The sequence below is a fragment of the Tachyglossus aculeatus genome, chromosome 18 (assembly GCF_015852505.1).
Source record: "Tachyglossus aculeatus isolate mTacAcu1 chromosome 18, mTacAcu1.pri, whole genome shotgun sequence".
Classification (NCBI taxonomy): Eukaryota; Metazoa; Chordata; class Mammalia; order Monotremata; family Tachyglossidae; genus Tachyglossus; species Tachyglossus aculeatus.
Window position 1 is genome coordinate 7,676,338 of NC_052083.1, and position 20,959 is coordinate 7,697,296.

Sequence of the window (20,959 nt, forward strand, 5' to 3'; positions counted from 1 at the left end):
ATTGAATGAATGAATGAACTTTACACTGCAAGTCCTCTATACTCTTGCTCAATATGGGCAGGGAACGTGTCCGCTAATTCTGTTGTATTGTACTCTCCCAAGCACTTAGTACAGTGCTCTGCACTTAGTAAACCCTCAATAAATACCATTGATTGTCTGATTAACAAATACCACACACAAAAATACCACTTTCTTGTGTCTCCTCAAACAGTTCTCTTCACCAGCCTGTGCGACCAGTCAATTCCCCCACATCCATCCTTTTAGTAACAAGATTGTGTGACCTGACCACAGCCGCGGTGCAGAGCTCTCCGCCAACCACCTGGGGTGGGTCATCAATTAATCATCCATAGGATCCAGTAAAGACCCAGCTCTAACCCTCTCCACCCCATCTCCACCCCCCAGCCCAGGGACATCCCTGCCAAACTCAGACAAAACAGGTGGGCATACAGCCATGCCGGCTAAATTCAGAGCAGCTCAAGTGCCGTGGAGCTGAGGTTGGGTGAATACCAAGTGCTTAAAGCACTTAAACATTCAAGTGCAGGGTGGGATGCAGAAGGGAGAGGGAGTAGAAAAAATGTGGGCTTAGTCAGGGAAAGCCTATTGGAGGAGATGTGATTTAATAAGGCTTTGAAGATGGCTCTGATAGTAATGGGGAGATGAGTTCCAGGCCAGAGAGAGAGAGGGGTCGGCCGCGAGATAGACGAGATCTTAAATGGGGTCTCTTAGGCTGGGAGTCCCATGGACCGTGTCTAACCTGAGTGTCTTGTAACTGCCCCAGAGTTCAGTAGTTTGGTAAGTAGGACATGCTTAGTAAATACTACTGTTATTATTTTCATTCTAAATTTCCTAAGCCATGTACAGAGCTCACACATAGAACCCAAGCAGGTCTGCCCCTTGGTAGAGACGTCCTACTTAGACTGTGAGCGCCATGTGGGCTCCCGTCCTCTTCGTTCTTTTCTTGTCTAACCTGCCTGGGCAGGGATTAGTGCCAGGGAGGGATTAGACTGCCCAGATGCCTACCCTCTGTAGTTTCTCCTTGCAGGCGGGAAAGGTTTTCAGAGACATTTTTGGCCATTTCAAATTGTCAAAAGTTTTTGGACCCCACCCTTAATATAATAGGTATCCCCAATTCCCCAGCCGCCAAACACCCTGCCCAAGAGCCCCAGTCATAAACCCAGCTCGAGTTCCATTTTGGCACATTCAACCCTGCGACGTGAGCTCCTTTTTTTTTTTTTCCTTTAATGGTATTTGTTAAGTGCTTACTCTGTGCCAAGGGACTGTTCTAAGCACAGGGGTAGGTACAAAGTAATCAGGTTGGACACAGTCCACGTCCTACATGGGGCTCACAATATTAATCCCCATTTTACAAATGAGGTAGCTGAGGCCCAGAGAAGTTAAGTGGCTTGCTCAAGATCACACAGCAGACAAGCGGTGGAGCTGGGATTAGAACCCAGTATTTCATCCACTAGGCCAAGCTGCTTCCCAGTTGGCTTCATGGTGGTACTTCGTGGTGGTGACAGGTCTTTAAATGGATCTAAGAAGCTTGTTTTCCACTGCCTGTGCCTGAGCCCCCACAGTCTGCTGTACCCCCTGCCCTCCCCAAAGTAGCCTAGGCCTAGCTCTCTGCCCTCTCCTCCCCGGGAATTCCTTAACCCCACTTTTGATGACCCAAACTCACTGGGCCTTAGTTCCCAACTGGCTCAGGGACTCGGTCAGTGCGCATCAGTAGTGACACTGGGGAAGCTGGAAGGCAGGGGAGGCGTTTAGTCCAAGCTTGGAAACACAGTTTGCAGAGCTCAGGGGAAAGGCGTAATCATAATTATGGTATTTGTTAAACACTTACAATGTGCCAAACACTTTTCTAAGCACTGGGATAGATACAAGGTATTCAGGCTCACAGTCTTAATCCCCCTTTTAAAAATGAGGTAATTGAGGCATGGAGAAGTTAAGTGGCTTGCCCAAGGTCACATAGTTGACAAGTCGTGGGGCTGGGATTAGAACTCACGTCCTCTGACTCCCAAGCCTGTGGTCTTTCCACTTAGCGCATCTGGTGCTTATAGGAAATGCTTGCAATGGACTTGTATTTTCTTTGACTGTATCTTCTAGACTGTGAGCCCACTGTTGGGTAGGGACTGTCTCTATATGTTGCCAACTTGTACTTCCCAAGCGCTTAGTACAGTGCTCTGCACACAGTAAGTGCTCAATAAATACGATTAACTGATTGATTGATTTGACGAATAATAATAATTATAATTGTGATGGTATCATGGACAAAGCAGCAGGGTATATAGAAGATAATTAGCTCAGACACAGTCACTGCTCCACACGAGAGAGGGTGAACAGATATTTAATCCCCATTTTACAGATGAGGAGGCTAAGGTACAGAGAAGTTAAGTGGCTTGCCCAAGGTCACACAACCAGCCAATGGGAGAGATGGGATTAGAACCCAGATGCTTTGACCCCCCAGGCCTGTGGTCTTTCCAGCAGGCCATGCTGCTTCCTTTGAAGGGGGCCTTTACTGGGACCAGGTTTTATTTTGTTTTTTCTTCCTTCTATTCCAGCCTTGAGCTCAGCCTCCCCTTTTCCCTTACCCAGCGCCGGTCCGTCTTTCACTCCATTTTGGTGGTGGGGTTGGGTGGGGGTGTCTTTTCAGAGCCACCAATAACCACAAAGTCAAGGAAACGGTGGCCCTGGAGCTGAGCTACGTAAACTCCAACTTGCAGTTGCTGAAGGAAGAGCTGGAAGAGCTGAACAGCTGTGTGGATGTGTACCAGAACGACAGGTCAGGGGGCTTTGCACAATGCCTGCTGCAGGGCCGCCCGTCCAGGTGGTGGTGGCCACAGGCGCAGGATCTGGGGGCAGGAGTGCTCCTGAGATAGGTAGAGTCAACGGAGGGCTCACCTGCTGATTTATTGGCCCGGCTCTACCCCGGGGTGGGTGGAGGACTGAAGCAGAAATCCCACTGCAGGGCCTGGTTAATGCCCATCAATCGGTGATATTTATGGAGTGCTTATTGTGTGCAGTGCACTGTACTAAGCACTTGGGAGAGAACAGTACGACAGAGTTGGTAGATACGTTCCCCGCCCACGAGGGAGCTCTGTCACAGTGCCCGGTTCCACACGTGGCCTGGTGGTAGGGAAATTACATTAATTTTTTTGCATATATAAATATAGCTAGTTTATATATATATAATATAAATATAAAATTTATAGTGTGTATATATAGTTTTATATATAAATATATAAAAATATATATAATAAAATATAAAATATATAAATATAAAATTTATATAAAATATAAAGTATATATATATATATGGTTTTTGCCACATTCAAGAAGGACAACATTAATGGTGAAATTCACCTGGGTGTGACTTTAAAGACTGATTTGGTATCCACAACCATGCTTGCACGGACCCACCAAAAAACTGTCCCTTGCTATGTTTTCAAGTTTGATGTTTGCAGTGCCTGACGTTAAGCTTGTTGTGGGCAGGGAATGTGTCTGCTTATTGTTGAATTGTACTCTCCCAACTGCTTGGTACAGTGCTCTGCACACAGTAAGCGCTCAATCAATCCAATTGAATGGTTGGCCATCAGATTTGCCTCTGGCTAAGTCTCCCTGGGCCCTGGCAGAGGGCTGAACCCACACTGCCCGCCCTGGAGAGATGTCGTGCTCCGGCCCTCGACCTTTTCAACATAGGCATCCTCCCCCAGTGTCTTCTGCTGCAGTGGGGTCAGTCCTGGCTGGCCATGAAGAGTTTTCTCCCTCTCCCATTAATAGTGTAAGGGCTACCATATTGTGCTACTGATCTGGACGCTTAGAACAGTGCTTTGCACATAGTAAGCACTTAACAAATGCCATCATTATTATTATTATTATTATCTGGGAACAGGGAACCGGATCAGGTGGCCCCAGGAGAAGGGTAGAGAGGGACGTTGGCGTCCCATCTCCTGACATCCTCACCAGCCCCACCCCCAGCCCAGCCCCCCTCCATGGGTCAGTTTCCACTGGGGCATTTAGATGGACCCGCCACCTCGAGAAAAAACACGATAACCCTTCTCCGCCCCAATTAATAGCTGTCCGGAGGCCACTGGTCTGGAGGATGAGTAAATATGGATGGACTGAGATGTGAATTTGGCTTTGCTGCCCCACCCTGGACTTATGTCTTTTCTCCCACCCTCTGCTACTGGCATGTCCTCTGTCAGCTGGTCAACACTGAGGGGCCGTGAGAGCCATCCAGGTGGCCTAGCCTTCGCAGCGCAGTGTAAGGGAGAGGGAGTTCTCTCCGGCCTGCATGGCCTCATGGTTTCTCACTTAGGAGCCTTGGCTTCCTTCCTGTCACTGCCCTTAGTCTCTCCTCTCGTCTCTCTCCCCTCACCCCTCCGCCTTGGTTCTATTTTCTGGAGTGTTGGTTCCACCTTTCTCAGTGAAGGAAGGTGGTTCAGCATTTGGCATTCTCTTCGATCGGTCCTTAGGAAGGGGCTGAGCTTGTTACTCAGAAGCTCACTAACATCCCCAGCGCTTAAAACGGTGCTTTGCACATAGTAAGCGCTTAACAAATGCCATCATTATTATCCCCACTTTCACCAAGACTTAACTGATAACTATGGTGTGCTGGGGCTTGGGGACATTCTGTAGAGAAACAGTGTGGCCTACTGGAAAGAGTATAGGGCTGGGAGTCAGGAGACCTGGGTTCCAGTCCTGGCCCACTGGGTGACCTTGGCCAAGTTACTGGACTTCGCTGTGCCTGTTTCCTCATTTGTAAAATGGGGATTAAATACTTGTTCTCCCTCGCCTTTATATTGTGAGCTCCATGTGGGACCAGGACTGTCTGACCTGATTGCCTTGTGTAATAATAATAATAATAATACTAATAATGGTATTTGTTAAGCGCTTACTATGTGCAAAGCACTGTTCTAAGCACTGGGGAGGATACAAGGTGATCAGGTTGTCCTATGTGGGGCTCACAGTCTTAATCCCCATTTTACAGATGAGGGAACTGAGGCACAGAGAAGTTAAGTGACTCGCCCAAAGTCACACAGCTGACAAGTGGTGGAGCCGGGATTAAAACCCATGACCTTTGACTCCCGAGCCCATGCTCTTTCCACTGAGCCACGCTGCTTCTCATCTCTACTTTAGTGCTTGGCATGAAGTAAGCACCAGACAATACCGCAATCATTACTAAATCCAAGAATCCATCAGGCAGACCGGAAGATGGAATGCCTTTATGGGGTACCCCCAGGGTGCCTTCGGGGCCGGGGGGTCCCAGTTAGAAAATTTCAGGTTGGGATCCACCTCGGCTGAGTACTGGGAGGAGGCAAAGGCTGTGCCACCAGCAGGCCCCACCCTTTCCCCTTTCTGCCCCCTCTCCCCTCCTGGACCCAATCTCCTAAATTCTCCGAGCCACATCTCCGAATTATTTCATGTTGGATTGGGTGAGCCACCACCAGATCACAAGCCCAAAGTGGCTCTGTCTGTGGCCCCGAACGTGCCCAGTTCAGCAAGGAACAGCGTCCCGCTCAATCTGGTTGGCAGTCATGGAGCCTGGCTCCCACCTGTCGGAAGGTACCGGCACCTATTCTTGCAATTGCGACGTAAAGGAAGGGAGGGAGGACCACTGAGGCCCTGGACTGCCTCCCCTCTCCCACCAGCCCATGGCCCAAATCTTCATCAACTCCAGCTGCCGCCCAAGGGCCTTACAAACCCTCTCCTCCCCTCCTCCCCTCTTTCAGTCTCATTCTTCCCCTAAGATTAGAGTACAATAGTCGCACCCGACTTCCTTGTTTTGAACCAATTTCACCCCCGATGCCCACCGCTGGTCTGCTGTATCCTTTCAGTGAAAGCATCAGCGTTCCCATGATCCCGCTGGGACTGAAGGAGACAAAAGAGCTGGACTTGTCAGTGGCGTTAAAGGTAAGTGTGGCCCTGGGGCCAGTAGGGTTTCTGGCTGAAGAGACAAATAGATCAATAACCTCACAAAGCTAGTTGGGGGTGGGAGCCCCTCCCAATGACCCCACAATGACATTGTGGGGTCCTGCTGGTCAAGGGGTTTGAACTCTTTAGCTGTTTGGCAGCTTTGTATTTTGGGGGTCTAATTAGCTAGTGTAGGTCCAGCCAGAGAGTTATCAGCGAGGACCTAGGAAGTGTGATTTTTCTTCCTTTACTTAGGGTATCCACATCCCAGCCCCCATTCCCAGATCATCAAGCTCCAAGCATCATCAAACATTCTCAAATTAGTCCTACAGGGGTGTGGGAGTAAATGCAGATCATATGCCACCATGCAGCTCTTTCATCGGCGCACCTGATACTCCAGTACATATGGAACCTGACTCGAGGCTTTTGAAGTCCGTTTTGATCAGGAAAACAACTTGCCTGATAAATAAAATATTCCTCCCACCAAAGCCAAGGACAGCAGATGAGCTGTTGTGATTGTCAAATGCACGACACATGGCCACCCGACCTGAATAACATCAGTCCAGCCCCTTTCATCCCCAGTCCTGGCTGCTGCTATTTATAACCTGCCTCTCACTGATGGTCTCTGGGATGGAGAGAAGCAGGGATTCATCAGCCTAGAACAGATCTCTTTTGGTTTCCTCCTGAAGGTTGCTAATTGTGTGGGTTTGTGTGTTCTTAGGGGCTGGGGCTAGGTAGATAACAGCCTTTCTCCTCTCCCTCCTCCCTTCCCTCTGGGACCTGTATCATTGGGGGCTTTTTATAATCTTCTCTTGGCTTCTGTCCCTATAAGCTCCTTTATTGTCCCTGGAAACTTTTTATGGTTTCCTTTAGGATCAAAGCCACTTTGTGCTCCTGCATCTGACATTAGCTCTTTATGGCCATTATCTCCAGTCTCTTTGAGTCCCGTTTTTAAAGGGGTATGGCCTTGGGAGTCAGACTAACATAGTCGTTTCGATTAAAGCCGGAGACTGTGGCTCTGTTCAAAATCCACTATTGCGTGAATGGCCCAAATCTTTCAGGCAGAGGGGATTTGGGAGCCTGCTGGGTATGTCCCACATGATTTGGGACATTTCAGGGATCCAGTTAATGAGGGCGTGGGGTAGACCTGCTGGGTCCAGTTAATTAGGGCGTGGGGTAAACTTGCTGGGTTGGCATTTGGATGACCAAGGCCTCCCCACCCCTCCATTTTCCAGGAGTAGCTTCAGTGGGAACAGATGCTCGGGCCCTGGTGAAATTGTCTGAGGAGGCATTGTGGCCTTATGGGAAGATGAGGCACGGGGTACTCAGAGGCCTGGCCATTTTGGAACCTGCTCTTTGCCCTCAGCCAAGTCACCGAACCTCTCTGGACCTCAGCATCACCAGCTCCACAGGGAGCAGATTCATTTCCACCTCCTCTCAAAATGAATCCATGTTGTGGGCGATGGGGACTGGAGGATGAACTGAAATGGGTCTCGAAGCAGACTGTATCTTCTCACGATGGCTGGATTCTGCAAACTCTCTGAACCCTGTCTCTCTTTCTTCCTTCCACCTCCCAGGAGCTGATCTCCGAGCACTACGGTGAGGATGGCACCTCCTACGACAGGGAAATCCAGGAGGTGATGGATCTGAGACAGGTCAGGAAACCCATGGAGGGCTGGGCTAACCTGGTTTTTTTAGGTGGGGATCAGGGTTGTGGAGGCTGCAACAGCAAAGGAATCCAAGACAATCCAATAAATGCGATTGAATGAGTGAATGAAGACAGGAGTCTGCTCAGCTCTGAGTTCCTTCACATCTCCAAGGCTCAGAGTGGCAGGGTAACTGCTTAGACTGAGGCTTCCAGAAGCTTTCCTTTTCTTCCCTTGTATCTTTTCTATTTTAGTCTGAAAATTGTGGGATAAATCTGCAGTGTTCCTGAGACAGCCGGTAAATCTGACCCTACCCTAGAGCCATTCACAGAGACCAGTGCCAGATATTTTGGGAAGTGGGGCAGGAGGAGGAGAAGAAGAAGAAGAGGATGGCAGCCTCTGTCCTCAGAGATGAGTAGTCTGGGGCAGATAGGACAGACAGACACTTCCCAAGTGCTTAGTACAGTGCTCTGTACACAGTAAGCGCTCAATAAATACGATTGATTGATGTACCGTACAGGGCCCCGGGAGCGGGGATGAGAGGGGAAGCCACACCCCTTACCTTCAAGACTTCTAGTCTGGGAAGGGGAAAAAGGGGACATACACACAACCAATCAATTGTATATTTTGAGTGCTTACTCTGTGCAGGGCATTGTACTAAGCGCTTGGGAGAGTACAACAGAGCAATATAACAGACACAGTCCCTTCCCACAACGAGTTTACAGCACACTGGGTGGTTTTCTTGACATTTCTCCCCAACTTCCTCCAGGCAATGCGGACTCCCAGCCGGAATGAAGCTGGGCTAGAGCTTCTCATGGAGTATTACAATCAGCTGTACTTCCTGGACTACAGGTTTTCACCTCCTAGTAGGCATCTTGGAGTCTTCTTCCATTGGTGAGTGGAAGTTCCTGGGGAAATCAGTCTAGCCCAGGACCCTAGAAGGGGAATGGGTCTACCTTCCTGTGATGTCATGGGGCAGCATTAGCCCGAAGAGAGGAGGAGGAGCCTCTCTGCAGAGCAATGTACCAGCCAATCAGAAGATAGACATAATAATAATAATGGTATTTGTTAAGCGCTTATTATGTGCCAGCCCCTGTACTAAATGCTGGGGGTGGATACAAGCAAATCGATTTGGACACAGTCCCTATATAATAATAATAATAATGATGGCATTTGTTGAGCGCTTACTGTGCCAAGCACTGTTCTAAGCACTGGGGTAGATACAAGGTAATCAGTTGTCCCACGTGGGGCTCACAGTCTTAAGCCCCCTTGTACAGATGAAGTAACTGAGGCATAGAGAAGTGAAGTGACTTGCCCAAAGTCACACAGCTGACAAGTGGCGGAGCCAGGATGTGAACCCATGACTTCTGACTCCCAAGCCCCGGCTCTTTCCACTGAGCCACGCTGCTTCTCACATGGCTTCTCCCTATCCTATGTGGGGCTCACGATCCCAATCCTCATTTTACAAATGAGGTAACTGAGGCAAAGAAGTGAAGTGACTTGCCCAAGGTCACACAGCAGACAAGTGGTGGAGCCGGGATAAGGACCCATGACCTGATTCCCGGACCCGGGCTCCATCCACTAAACCATGCTGTTTCTCCTAGGAGGGAAAAACAAGCTCAGCAAGGAGCGCGGGCCCACCCAACCCTCGTTTCTCTTTCGTCTCCCTAGGTACGACTCACTCACCGGAGTCCCCTCCCACCAGCGGGCTCTGGCCTTTGAGAAGGGAAGTGTATTGTTCAACATCGGGGCCCTATACACCCAAATCGGGGCCCGCCAAGACCGCACCAGTGACCGAGGCATCGACCTCGCCATCGACGCTTTCGAGAAAGCGGCCGGTACGCACCTCATTATCACCGAAGCAACAGACCACAGGGGAGGGTCTGGGTGAAGATGTCCCATAATCTGCAGTTTCCCCCAACCGTGAGATCTCATACGCCAGGAGGGGAGAGGAGAGACACACAGAGTCTGGGGGCAATGAAGGATCGTGGCAAAGGTTGCAGGTCAGTTGGCCAACTAGACCGGGAGGGAGTGTTTTTAGTTTTAGCAGCCTCTGCAGGTGGGCATGGAGAGAGCTCCACTCCACTTGACTCAGTCCTGAAGAAACAGCTGCACTATCTTGGCCCCAGCTCTGTTGTTACAATTCTCTCTCGTGACCTCCTTGCTCCCCTCCACTCTTGCTCTTTTCTCCCACTACGTCCTACATACGGGGAGCTGAGGATGCCGGGAGAAAGAATGTCTGCACATTCAGAATGGCCAGCATACTCATGATAAGCAAAGATATAAATTAGCATCTGCAGCTAGCTCTGGCTTATCTGCCTGGGTTTCTGCCCCCCCCCCCCCCCCCCCGCTCCAGTACCAGCTGGCCACAACAGCTGCTTGACCTGCTGTCTAGAAGGAACCCAAGTCTCATCCTCTACTTTTCAGTATTCTGCATCCCATCTCTGCTGTTTGGAAAATTCCAAGTTGACTGCATTATTTTTGTGTCAACACGTTTGATGTGATTTGAACTAGCTGGCTTCACGAGATACATACTACATTGCTCCCCCCACCCCCCAGCAATAACCTTCCCAAGGACATCCTCCCTCCCAAGGGCATACCCTGAGTCTCTTGCCTCTCTCACTGCCCCTGCCCTGCAATCCTGTTCCTGGCTGTCTGGATTTGAGGCGACCCAGAAGACTTAGAACCATTTGCTCACATCCCCGATTCTCCTCTTCTACTCCCCCTCCATCTGCATTCTCCTCCTGAGACTTGTTCCTTCCTGGGAGCCCCAAGTCCTGGTGACTCTCTCCCACTTCTGAGAATCTTAGTGGGCCTGAAACCGCCACCTCCCTCCTGTCTGCCCTCCCCATGCCTTCCCTTCCAGGCCACCGCCTTCAAGAAGCCTTCCCCAATTTGCTTCACTTGCTGTCACCCCTAGCACCAACCCTGACCTCAGTTGGTGACGATCAAGCCTCCTCACAGGAACAGCGGATGAGGCTCTATAACCATCCGTTTGGATGAGGATTGTCCACCTGTCAGTCCTGTGTCTTTCTAGTCTAGGGATCGAGGGCCGGCCCCCGTGGAAGGACTCCGGCTCTCGTGTGCGGTTTGTACACCCAAGGCTGTTGTCCCTGCAGGAGCTTTTAACTACCTGAAGGAGAACTTCTCCAACGCCCCCAGCCTGGACATGAGCGCGGCTTCCCTGGACATGCTGGTGAGACTGATGATCGCACAGGTCCAGGAGTGTGTGTTTGAGAAGGTCACACTCTCCCAACCACCCAACGACTGCTTCTCCCAGCTGCAAATCGCCCAGGAGGCGGCCCGGGTACGATGCTCGAGTCCCTGCGCCCACTCATTCACGCCAGGTCCTGGCCTGGGTGGTGCCCATTCTGTTGGCTGTAAACTGTCCTCTAGACTGCAAACTCCTTGTGGGCGGATCTACCAACTCAGTACAATAGGACAGTCCCAGGTGCTTAGTACAGTGCTCTGCACATGGTAAGCTCTCAGTAAATACCTGATTGATTTTGGGAGCCCTGAGCTGGCATCCGGGAAGGGGCCGAGGGAAGAGAGGAAATGCTCCCTTCCCTTGAGGTCCTGCAGACCGTCCAGTCAGTCAGTCAGTCAATCGTATTTATTGAGCACTTACTGCATGCAGAGCACTGTATTAAGCACTTGGTACAGTACAACAGACACATTCTCTACCCCCAAGGAGTCTGGGTTGAGGGAGGGAGGGGATAGTACAATGTTCAGAGCTGTTCATCAGCCATGAGATTATTAGCCCCCTGAAGGCAGGGCCCTCATCTTCTCCCTCTGACTCTCTGTCCCAACGCCAGCTCCTCCAGCACCCAGTCCTAGTGGCCAAATTGTTAAAATCAACGATGTTCTTACCCTCTCCCCACCAGCACATATTTGGGCCAAGAGGGATGGGGGGCTGGCTGCAGGGCTCCTTAAAAAAGGCAGCCCACAGGGTCACCCCTGGGCCCTGTCCCGCTCACAGGAGCCGTGTCCCCGGTGCTGGTAGGTGGAAGATGTCTACTCGCTGGTGTATCAGACCATGATCCAGCCACCCATGAAGGATTACGTGCCTTTCTCCTGGACCACCATGGTTCACGTCAAATCGGAGCACTTCCGGGCCCTCTCGCACTACTACGCGGCCGTCGCGCTCTGCGATGGTCCCCGTGAGTACCCCTCACCCCTCCCTGACCTCTCTACCCCTTCCGTCCATTCATCCATCCATCTGAGTGGCATACGGCCCAAAGCTCTCCTGCTCCTTCTGGAACTCAGCAGCCTGGAATAGGTGAGAAGGTGATGGTGGTCACGGGGAAGAAGATTGGAGAGAGTCAGGTAACTTCCTCCAGCCTGAAGAACTGCTCAGGGGGCTCGGGTGGTTCTGAATCTTCTCCATACCCTAGCGATTTGTTGAGGGTTTGAGGTGATCCGGGGACTTGTCAACACCCAGGATCCCAGGAAAGTTGGAGCGGGAGGACCAGGAATCCCAACTTCAGGGAAACTCCAGACCAGAGCTGCCCCAGCCTGGAGCAGTAGGAGTCCAGATAATCGCATGCACCCTTTGAGCAAGTCCCTGGGGCATGCCCAAGAGTCCAGGGCCAACTTGGCCAGCTAAGTCCTCATTTCCCCTACTCCCTTACCCTTCTGCATCACCTGTACACTTGGATTTGCACCCTTTATTCTCCTCACCCTCAGCCCCACAGCACTTACATGTCCATAATTAATTTTAATGTCTGTCTCCCCCTCCAGACTTCAAAGTCCTAGTGGGCAGGGAACTCCCAAGCCCTTCAGTAGAGTGCTCTACACATAGTAAGCACTCTATAAATACAATTGGTTGAGTAGAGCATTCCCATCCCTCGGAGATTGAGGGTACCTACAAACTAGAGATTTGACCTACAGGGCCCCTTCAGGCTTGGTTTCCCAAAGAAAGCTGCGGAGTGTGGCTAGGGGGCATCCTACCCTGCACCCCCAAAACTGCTAGTTCCAGATGACTCTGGGGCTCAATATTTCTGGGCCAGGGACTCCCCAAACATAGAGAAGCAGCGTGGCCCAGTAGAAAGAGCACGGGCTTTGGAGACCGAAGTCATGGGTTCAAATCCCGGCTCCGCCAATTGTCAGCTGTGTGACTTTGGGCAAGTCACTTAACTTCTATGTGCCTCAGTTACCTCATCTTTAAAATGGGGATTAAGACTGTGAGCCCCCTGTGGGACAACCTGATCACCTTGTAACCTCCCCAGCACGTAGTAAGTGCTTAATAAATGCCATTGTTATTATTATTATTATTACTAGAGGGGCCCTCTTCTGTTCACCTGATCTTGACACCTTCTTTCCACAGCTGTTTCAGACCCAGAGGTCCCCAAGTATGAGAAGGCCTTCGTTCAGTTCCATGTCACCGTGCCTGAAGGACCGCCCCTGCCAGTCCTGCTGCAGGATCCAGAGGAGCGAAGGAAACTGGGTAATTCTCCTTCCTGGGAGGCAGGAGGGCAAGGATGGCTCTACCCAAACCCAGCCTTTCCATGCTCCCCACAGCCCCTCAAGGGAGAGCACATCCCATAAGGTGCAAGCAGAGGGATGGAGGCTGAGAGAGGTCAGTGCGTTTCTCCAAAGAAAGGCATTGAACTGTATCAGCTACTACTATTTTGGCCACTCTCGATTATTTAGGATGTGAAGGGCATGGATAAGCCATAATAACGCAAAACAAGGTAGTTGGAAATGGTCGGCCGCCATTCCATTAGAAATACAGCCTCCTATCCCAGCTCAAGGGGCTTTCCTTACACCAAGTTCTACTCATTTTACTTGTACATATTTACTATTCATTTTGTTAATGTGCATCTAGCTTTATTTCTATTTATTCTGATGACTTGACACCTATCCACATGTTGTTCTGTTGTCTGTCACCCCCTTCTAGTCTGTGAGCCCGTTGTTGGGTAGGGACTGTCTCCATATGTTGCCAACTTGTACTTCCCAAGCGCTTAGTACAGTGCTCTGCACATAGGAAGCGCTCAATAAATACGATTGAATGAATGAATGAGCCCTGAAAACTGCAGTCGTCCCACCTAAAGCAGTACCTAGGGCCACCTTGCCCTTCCCGGAAACCTAGGACCGGTTGAAAGGTCAGTGTTGGGAACCCGCTCTGCAGCCTCAAAGCCCTAGAGAGAGTCACCGCTGCTGTTCCCTGTTTCCTCACCATCTCCTGAGAGCACCTGCCATGCAGCATCTACTAGGATGAAGTGGAAAATGGGAAAAAGAGGAAAAGGGCAAGCCAGCAAGGAGGGATCTGAGAGGGCAGGGAGGTGGATGGAGCCCCAGTTTTAGACCAGGGGCAAGAAGTCGGTAAGCTCGTTGTAGGCAGGGAATGTGTCTGTTTATTGTTATATTGTACTCTCCCAAGCATTTAGTACAGTGCTTTGAACACAGTAAGCGCTCAATAAATACAATTGAATGAATGAAGGAATTAGAGGGGGCCGGCCAGAACCTCTCATCCTGTCACCCCTGCCAGCTCCTGCCAGTGGTCTGCTTCAGGGTGCTTTCTTAGTGACTTCCTCTCCCCCCAAGGCCCTGCACACCTTAGTGGGCATCTCCATCCTTGGCCCTTCTCCATTCCTCTCACAGGCAAGGCCCATCTGAAGCAAGCCATCATGAGGCACGAGGAGGCCAGGCGGGTCCACGGGCTGTGCCGGATCCTGCGCAAGATGGACATCCTTCAGGAGGTGCTGTCCTTCACCCACAAACGCTCGCTCAGCAAATACTCCGAGGTCGACCAAGAAGAGGATTTCTTTGAGATGGGCGAGGCTCCAGACATTCACCGTGAGTGGCCCGGGACAGGAGGCTGAGCCCCCAGAGATCTCCGGGAGGGGCATCTCCCCTTCCCCAGTGGGCAAGCTGCTGAATGGGGCAAGGGGTAGATGTGGAGCACTTGGGTGGGTGGGCAAATGCTCCCTCCCACTATGGTCATACTCAGTGACCCCTCTGCCCGTGCAGAGCAGGGGAGGACTAGGGGGAAGTGAAGGGGGCATCAGACCCTGGAATGGCATTGGGGGTTCTGGAAGCTGCCTGGCCTTCCTCTGAGCCTGGTAAGGATGGCTTACACCTGGCTCTTCCTCACCAATTTTTTTCCCTTCCTAAATATCTCAAGATCCTTGACTCCCCAAGTCAAACGTTAATAAAGTGTTCTTCAAGTCTCACTGTAGTCACTCCTACTGCAATGGCAGCACTGTCCCCCGTGACCTACAGTCCGTCAATCATTGTGGTATTTATTGAGCATTTACTATATGCTGCACACTATATTAGGCACTTGAAAGAACAATACAGGCACATTCCCCTGCCCATAAGAAGCTCACAGTCTAGGGGATGTTTGTACTGTGACTTTTCTTTAAAAATCCCACATGTGACCAGGTAGAGAATGCCAGACCTCAAGGTCACACTTAATGGGTTTTAGGATTCCAGAAAGACCATGGGGTGGATGTGGGAGTACAGAAAGACTAAATGTCCCCATGTGGGAATGGTGTTAAGTGACCTTAGAGCAGTGCCAACTATACTCCTGTAATTACCATGGGTGAATTTTAAAAATAGTACTTTGTAAGCTATTTGGCCAGGACAGGTCACCAGAGGGCTCAAAGGCAGACACGGCTCTCGATTTTGGCTTAAAAGGCAGTGGGAAGGATGCACATTTTGCTCCCGAATCCCACTTTACTCACTCTGCCTTACTCTCACCTCTCTTATCCTCACCCTGTTCCTCCTGCCTAAAAACTCCCCTCTCCATCTCCTGTTGACTTTGCCTTTTTATTGCTTTTATTTTAGCCAAAACTCTTCAGAAGCCAGAGATCAAAATGCCCAACTTCTCCAAGGTGAAAGTGACTGATATTTTTCATCGTTTGGTAAGTTCAAAGCTGAGAAACATCCTTGATCCTCAAAACTTGTGGAGTTTGGGCCCCTGGACTTCTCAGATAACAACCATGTAGGATCAGATGAATTTGTACCAACTCCTTCTCTCAGTATCTCCTCCCTCCAATTTACAGAGCTGAAAATGGTGCCCAGGGACAGAACCACTGTTCACTGTAGTATAAGAATCCCCAGCGGGCTAAAACACTGTTAGAGAGGACATAAAGCTATATCAGCTTACCAGCTTTCGAAAACAATGAGTAGCCTGCTTAAAGTTAGCTTAATTCTTTGCCTAATCTTTTTATGGTTTCAACTCAGAGGGTCCAGGGAGTTACTTGATTTCCTCTGTGATAGGTTCTTCTATTGATGAAGCTTGCAAACTCTCTCTAAAACAGCACCCAGAGACACTAAACCAGTAGCTGAGAACCATAAAGTTGTTCAAACACACCCAATTGTTGCAACAAATGCAGCCAACAATTTGTTTCCACTGGTAGGTGGTGATGGACTAGTGTTCTCCAGTTCTTCTGAATGCTTTCCCAGTTTCTATTTCCCCAGTTTGCTACTGGAAAACCTGTAGAGTGTCTCTGTAACCTCTGTTGTCTGCCTCATTGCTTGCTGGTGGTATATTTCTCCTTCTGCTGGTATAGTCTGCTAGTATACAGTCAATCAGTGGTATTTATTGAGCAATTTACTATTTGCAGAGCAGAATACCATGCAGTTTTGGTTTTTTTATGGTATTTGTTAAGCACTTACTGTGTGCCAAGCACTGTACTAAGCATGAGGTAGATACAAGCTAATCAGGTTGGGCACAGTTTGTGTCCCACATAGGGCTCACAGTCTTAATCCCCATTTTACAGATGAGCTAACAGGCATTAGAGAAGTGAAGAGACATGTCCAGGGTCACACAGCAGACAAGTATCAGAACCGGAATTAGAACCCACGTCCTTCTCACTCCCAGCCTGTGATGTATCCACTAAACCACACTGCTAACCATCTTTAGTAGACACGATACCCACCCAAGAGGAGCTAGTCTGTCAATCCCTCAAGGGGTGGGAAACGCTCACCCAGTTTTCAACCTTGGGAGACTGCAGAGATCTTGGAGCCACCGTTAGCTTGCTTTCCACCCCCTTCTTATCCTCACTTCTCTCCCTCTACAATCCAACTGCACATTTTGCTCCCCAAACTCCACTCTACTCACTCTGCCTTTCTCTCACCTCTCTTATCCTCACCCTGTTCCTCCTGCCTAAAAACTCCCCTCTTCATCACCACCCTTCTCATATTAAAATTATATCTCCCCAGGAAGCCTTCCTTGACTAATCTCTCATTCCCCACCCTAATCTCTCTCCTTTCTACATCACCTATACACTTAAATCTGAGAAGCAGCGTGACTCAGTGGAAAGAGCATGGGCTTTGGAGTCAGAGGTCCTGGGTTCAAATCCTGACTCTGCGACTTTGGGCAAGTTACTTGACTTCTCTGTGCCTCGGTTTGCTCATCTGTACGATGGGGATGAAGACTGTAAGCCCCCTGTGGGACAATCTGATCGCCTTGTAACCGCCCCAGCGCTTAGAACAGCACTTTGCACATAGTAAGTGCTTAATAAATGCCATTAATAAATAATAATAATAATAATATCCACTTTTCATACTCTACCCCCACCCACAGCACTTTATGCATATATCTCATACTAAGTTGCTTCTCCCTTCCTGTAATTTACTTTTATGCCTGTTTCCCCAACTAGATTATAAAATCACTGTGGTCAAGGATAGCTGTCTGCCTACTTTGTTTCCTCTGACGTGCTTAGTATAATGTTCTGCACACAGTAAATGCTCACGTATCATTGATCGATTTAAGCCTTTGTTCTGAGCTAGTTGACAGTTCTCATGGCTCTATGCCTCACAGCTTGTGACTTAATCTTTCTGGGCTCAGACAGCCCCACAGCCACAGGGATTTGTGCTAAGCTCAGGAGTCTCACAAAAGAGGAAGGGGAGATGGCAGACCCCAGGACCAAAGGACCCCAAAGAGATGAATCAGTCATGGCCCCTCCTTAGTGGAGATTGGGTGACTATCATTTCCCAGGCTTGAGGGTCCATCTCAGTCCAGGACCCCTGCCCCATGGCATCCCTGAGTCTTTGGAACTGGGATACGAATCCCTGGGGCTGGAATGCCCAAGACCACATGCCTTGCCAGAGCCCGCCACTCATAAGTGACCTCAGCCTGGTCTGCCCTCGTTGGGGCAGCCCCAGGCCTGGCCGACTTGAAGCCAAACTATCTCCATGCAGCCCCTTAGCCAGGTATTGCTTTTCTGAGCTGTCCCCTCGGTTCCCTCCACCATCCTGCAGGGACCCCTGTCCATCTTCTCGGCAAAGAACAAGTGGAGGTTGGCATCCCGTGTCCACCTGGCCAAAGGGGAGAGCGGATTTGGGTTCACGCTCAGAGGGGACTCCCCTGTTCTTATTGCTGGAGTCATCCCTGGGGGCTGTGCTGCGGTAAGTGACTTCCTCCCCTCAACCCCGGGGCCCAGGGATAGGACCAAAGGGCAGCAGGGGCCCTGAGGCCCTACCACAATTCGAAGCCTCATCCTTGCTGTCCTGCTTCACCCCTCCTGGTCTCCCCCACCCTCCTAGTCAAAGGAGGAAGTTGCCAGGCTCTGCCTCGTCCAGCCCTATCCCATCCCAGGATGTTCTCCCCACTCTGCTCTGCCAAACCAGCCCCCTCCCCTTTTTCAGCTCATTGCTCAAATTCCACCCCATGTCACCTGTTTTTCCCACCTGACTTCAGCCACTTCAGTGATTTGAGAGCTTGAACTGGGCCTTCTCCTCCCTCTGACTCCCCCTCCGGCTTGGGAGCTCTGCCCACTACAAGCTCACTACACACTGAGGACAGGCGAGGAGAAAGAGCCTGGGGCATGTCCTGGGCTATGACTAATGTGCAACCTGCCCCACCCCACCCAGAAAGTCGTCAATGCTAGAAGGACCCAGCATCCCTTGGACAAACCCTGACCCTGGTTCGTTGATATGCGCCTTGGTAAAATGACCCCTAGGGTCCCATCACTGGGCCATTTCCATGAAGGGCCAAAGCTTGAGGCAACTCTTCTGCAGAGGGCTGGCCTTCTAGGCTCAGGGAGAAGGAGGAAGGGTGATGCAGTAATTCTACACAGACAGAGCCCCAGGGGGATGGGCCAACTTGGCCCCATTCACAGTGGGGCCTCACAAAAGTCTTTTCCTTGTCCTCCTCTTTCTCTAATCATTTTTCCTCCTCCTCTTGTTCCTCTCACTCCTGCCCATCCCATCCCTCTCCCACTTTCCCTCCCTGCAGGCAGCCGGCCTAAAGGAGGGGGATTACATCGTCTCCGTCAACGGGGAGGACTGCAAGTGGTCTCGGCACTCGGAGGTGGTGCAGCTGCTGAAGGGCATCGGGGACGAGGGTGTGGACATCGAGGTGGTCACCCTGCAGAGCTCGGAGGGACAGAGCCTGGTAACCAGTCCCCAGGGTCGCAGTGGGGAGCCCGTGGCAGACCTGTGGGCCTGGGGAGGGACCCCTTCAAAATGTAAGTCAGGAGAAGTCCCATTTGGAGGGATCAGCTTCCTTTCTTCCTCCTCCCCAAGGAAGTAGCCATCCCAGAGAAGCAGGGTGGTCTCCTGGCTGAGCTGCTGTTCTTAGGCCATCCCCAACTCACTTATTTGATTGCAGTTTTCCCACCAGAGGATGGGAATTATACTCTGATTCCTTCCAATCCTTCCTAGGTCAAACCGCCTCTCTGACCACCTTTGACCTTTATCCCTGTGCCCAGAATCATCGTCTGCCTTAGAACAGCAATGTCAGAAATCGGTCCTGGGGAGAGGGAAAGGAAGGTGGGGGTGCTATTTGGTGGTGACTTAGGCCTCCCCTCATGATGCGCAGTGGGAAAGAAGGAGAGGACAGAGTCAGAGTCCCAAGTGCCCTGCATCCCAGCTCAAGATGGGGGAGCCTCCAGGAACTTCCATCTTGCTAAACCCAGGCACCAACACTTTAGGCAGAGAGAGGCTGGGCTTCTGTCTCTGCACTCTACAACTTCTCCTCTCTGTCATCATTCAGTTTAGCATCTGTCTCCCCCTCTAGACTGTAAGCTCTTTGAAGGAGTGACTCGTGTATAAATTCTACTGTTCCCTCCCAAGCGCCTAGTACAGCGCTCTGCAGACTAGGCCCTCAATCAGTGCAAGGAATTGAGACTTGTGAGGTGCAGGCAGATTCCAAAGAGCTAAGGAGTTGAAAAGACAACTTGAAGGTCTCTTAAGGCCTGCCCAGAAACTCTGGGGCTTTGTAGGAAAGTAGAGATGAGCGAAACTGGGAGTCCAGCTCAAACAGCTGTGGGCCAAAAATGGCTTCAACCCCACAGCTGGAAATCCTTGGGGCCCACTGGCCTCAGAGCTCGGACTAGCTGGGGATGAGGTGATTGGAAAGGTGGTTGGGCAGGGGGAGGGCTGCCCTCCAGACACTTCATCCTATTTTCTCCACCGTTCCTCTTCCAGGCGGACAAGAAGTCATCCATGTCCTCTCCCGGGGGACTATCACGGAGCCCCAGGGAGAACAGCAGGAAGAAGCCTATGAGTAGCAAGAGCGGTGGCAGTGGCCCACTGATCATCTGGAGCAAGAAGACCAAACGGACACAGGGGAATGCTTTGGCCTTGCCCTTCTCCCCAGCTGGAGCCAATGAGTCCAACTCCTGAGGCAGGGAGGGCCTTGCCCCTTCATGCCTCTGTTCCCCTCCCACCCCATTTTGGCCCTTGGACTCAAGGTGACCCCGAAGAGCAGTTCAGAGGCACGGGGTGAGAGCAGCAGCTGGGGTACCTCTGCTGGAGAAGAGGGTTGGACAGGACAGCACAGGGTGAGGAAGCACAGAGGTGGACCAAATGGGCAGTCGGGGCATGGGACAGAGAACAGAGCTGGTGTCTGGAATCAGGACACTAGAGTGGTGGAAATAATGTTAAGAGCAGAACCATCCTCAACCTTCATTGTTCATTCAGCTGGCTGTGGGGGTAAATCATCTCCAGGGGAGTTAAGGAAACTGCCTCTGTACAGCAGAATTCCCAGAAGCCTCAGCTTGTTCGGTCTATAAAGAAGGCAGCCAAGAGCTATGACATGGGGGCCAGGATAGCGGCTACTCAGAGGTCAACACTCACCCCCTCTGCCACTTTGCCCAGGCACTGACTCCTTTGTTCCCTGCTTTCCATACCTTCTCTGAGCAGTTTTTTTATGGCATTTTTATTAAGCACTTACTCTGTGCAAAGCACTGTTCTAAGCACTGGGGAGGATACAAGGTGATCAGGTTGTCCCATGGGGGGGGCTCACCATCTTAATCCCCATTTTACAGATGAGGTAACTGAGGCCCAGAGAAGTGAAGTGACTTGCCCAAAGTCACACAACTGACAAGTGGCGGAGCTGGGATTTGAACCCATGACCTCTGACTCCAAAGCCCGTGCCCTTTCCACTGAGCCACGCTGCTTCTCAGTTTGAGTGCTTTGTGCCTGATTTTTTTTCCTGCCCTGCT

The 20,959-nt window shown here is 50.8% G+C and overlaps 1 protein-coding gene across 2 annotated transcripts in view; it reads left to right on the forward strand.

The window, feature by feature from the left end:
* Positions 1–20,717, forward strand: part of RHPN1 (rhophilin Rho GTPase binding protein 1) — a 43,574-nt gene extending 22,857 nt beyond the window's left edge. For both annotated transcript variants that reach the window (XM_038760346.1, XM_038760348.1), the window contains 13 exons: positions 2,654–2,782; positions 5,838–5,913; positions 7,491–7,568; positions 8,329–8,453; positions 9,231–9,397; positions 10,679–10,866; positions 11,563–11,719; positions 12,886–13,005; positions 14,163–14,357; positions 15,351–15,427; positions 17,772–17,918; positions 18,748–18,906; positions 19,941–20,717. In XM_038760346.1, coding sequence (XP_038616274.1) covers positions 2,654–2,782; positions 5,838–5,913; positions 7,491–7,568; positions 8,329–8,453; positions 9,231–9,397; positions 10,679–10,866; positions 11,563–11,719; positions 12,886–13,005; positions 14,163–14,357; positions 15,351–15,427; positions 17,772–17,918; positions 18,748–18,906; positions 19,941–20,138 — 1,816 coding nt within the window. In that variant the 3' untranslated portion in view covers positions 20,139–20,717. The remainder of the gene's footprint in view (positions 1–2,653; positions 2,783–5,837; positions 5,914–7,490; positions 7,569–8,328; positions 8,454–9,230; positions 9,398–10,678; positions 10,867–11,562; positions 11,720–12,885; positions 13,006–14,162; positions 14,358–15,350; positions 15,428–17,771; positions 17,919–18,747; positions 18,907–19,940) is intronic.
* Positions 20,718–20,959: the final 242 nt, after the last annotated feature.